Source organism: Austrofundulus limnaeus, unplaced genomic scaffold, assembly GCF_001266775.1.
Source record: "Austrofundulus limnaeus strain Quisiro unplaced genomic scaffold, Austrofundulus_limnaeus-1.0 Scaffold96, whole genome shotgun sequence".
Lineage (NCBI taxonomy): Eukaryota > Metazoa > Chordata > Actinopteri > Cyprinodontiformes > Rivulidae > Austrofundulus > Austrofundulus limnaeus.
The window spans coordinates 1,154,231-1,156,758 of NW_013952498.1; the positions used below are offsets into that span (position 1 = coordinate 1,154,231).

The 2,528-nt window shown below is 38.9% G+C and overlaps 1 protein-coding gene across 1 annotated transcript in view; it reads right to left on the reverse strand.

The window, feature by feature from the left end:
• The window catches only part of LOC106520701 (ankyrin repeat and fibronectin type-III domain-containing protein 1), a 43,698-nt gene that overhangs the window by 18,278 nt on the left and 22,892 nt on the right, over positions 1-2,528 (reverse strand). Inside the window, exons 7-8 of the mRNA XM_014012920.1 lie at positions 623-720; positions 255-345 (exon numbers count right to left, since the gene is read on the reverse strand). Coding sequence (XP_013868374.1) covers positions 255-345; positions 623-720 — 189 coding nt within the window. The remainder of the gene's footprint in view (positions 1-254; positions 346-622; positions 721-2,528) is intronic.

Here is a 2,528-nt window from a genome sequence, read left to right on the forward strand (position 1 = left end):
TAATAAATATTCACTCTGCATACTGCTGTCATATTGCTTTTTTTGTGAATAACACTGTAAAGCACACCGCACAGATAAATCCTGGTACAGTGAAGTATAATGTGTATTTTTCTATATATTGTGTATTATGTGTAAATTATATGTAAAGTATCTGTATTTTGTTAATACTAGAGAGACACGAACAGCCGAAAACTAATTCCTTGTGTGTATCCACATACTTGGCCAATAAACCGGATTCTGATTCTGATACTCACTGGAGGGGGCAGCGCTGGCTGGAGCAGAGCAGCGAGGCGGGCCCCATCCTTTTACGTTGTACGTGCTCACTCTTACAAAGTAACGCTCTCCCTGTGTTTGGAGAAACAGAAGACCGACAGATTATCAGCATGCATTAAGCTCGTGAATCAACCATCTCAGGACAAAGAAACGGAGCTCTCATTATTAATTCATCTCATTGAGGTCGTTGAAAAGTGTTCTCTTGTGCAAAGTGGTTCAAAGCGGTTTATAAATGAGGCAATAAACACAGTCCATAGATGAGCTTCTGCTGCTTTCACATCATATGATTATGTGACATGCATTTCTGTCAATATTATGTGCAGGTATGTGCGTTAAATCTGTGACTCACTGCTGTCAGGTTCTTGATGGTGAAGGAGGGGTTCTTGGTCTGCATAACTTGTCCCGAACCAAGGATGTGCTTAAAGTCGGCTGAGGTGCTCCACTCCACTGCAAACAAAAACAGCTTTACTCACACATTTGTTTGTTTCTTCGCTCAAAGCTTCACTATGAGAGAACAAAGAATCTGAGGATTTACAGTTCAAAGAACAGGCCGTACCCGAGCCTTGTCTACTCCTGGCAGTTGTGCATCTGCAAAAGTAAAGCTTACTTTGGAAGCAAAACRAAAATACTATTTTTCAGGGCAGCTTTGGCATTACACAAAGCTCTGATTTTACTGAACAAACACAATAAATACTCTTGTTTTGACAGCTGACTAAAGGAAGTTGGTCAATCTATTAGGCCAATTAAAACATGAATGCCACACCTGATTAATCTCAATCAATTTAAAAGGTAAGTACATCTGTGTGTGTTGTTAACTAGACACTACAGCTTTTTGTTTATTTGTGCCATTTCACAGCAAAGGCTAACTGATAAGCTAACAATGAAGTGGGGCCAAGAACAAAGTAGAAAYCTGCTGCCTAAAAACAAATCTGATCAATATCTCATTACACAGTTCTTCATGCAGCATTATGTGCTTATTTGCAAGTGCAAACAGTGGCAGCAGCAACTAGCTGTAGCATGTTTGTTGCAGCTTGAGGCACTTCCAACAGGAGTAACAATATATTTCAGCCTGAAAAAACACATAATTCAAAACTAATAATGTAAAACAACAAAGAAATAAACTACCAAACACTAATTTCCTTAGTTTTTGGGCCRAGAATATTTTACAGATTCTGCAAGAAATGTTATTTTAAGACAGAAAACATTAAGAACTTCAGGCTTGGAGCTACATTCACTACTAGTTCCCAGGTTTAAATCATTAAAGTACAAWGAATCCCAATTTTTTTGCTCTCTTAAAGCCTAGAATAGATAATAAACAGCTATTATTATGGTCAAAATAAGACCTAAACAGCTGATTCCATCAAAACCCTTTCCATTTTGCCTCATTTCTGAATGATCAATTAATTACAGCTGATCAGTTTCATTTCGTAATACAACCTTTAGAAAATACGGTGYACTATTTTACCAAGGGGGTAGAGTAATTTATAATTAACGTAGAAACGACTGCTTCTGAGCAGATAACWGCTTGACATTCYAGAGCCAGAGAGAGGTAGAGAAAAAACTTGAACAAATCAAAATAAGTCCACCTGCGTCTTTTAAAGGTTTTAGGTTTCAACATAATCTGACTCTTACCATGATTGTATCCAAGCTGCTGCATGCTTTTAGCCAGTTTTAGCACCAATAAAGTTTAGAGTTATTTCATTGTCTGCATGAAAGGAAATAAAGGGAAATAAAAAATCACTGAAAGTTTAAATCTGAAAGGAGTCCCGCWATTTGTTTGACTTAAAAAACCCACGAGTAGTCCTGAAGTTGTCTGTCAGCAATACACCAGAGAGTAGCGTGTCACTAAATGTGTCTTCATCCAATTTTAATTCGAATTTTGAGTGAATTTTTAAAATTTCGCAAAAAGGAAAAAACAAAGAAATGCGAATCAGACGTGTTTCCACCAACTGGCTTGAAGCAAATCAATTACGTCAGATGCATGTGTGTAGTAAACAGGAAGTAAAAGTTGCAAACTCGCAGGGTCCACACATCTCAGGACCATGGAGCAGGGGCGGTTCTAGGGGCGGGGCCAAAGGGGCATTGGACCCAGCCCTGAAATCTGATTGGCCCCCTGAAGTGCCCCTGCCCTGTCACTCACCTGTCCTTTACCTGGGGGTGCTGATGGTGGATGCAGTTCCATGTGCTAATGAGTCAAATAGTAAAGTCCAGAATGAATCAAGCTGACAGAATTCTTCTCTTCTTAAAATGTGAAC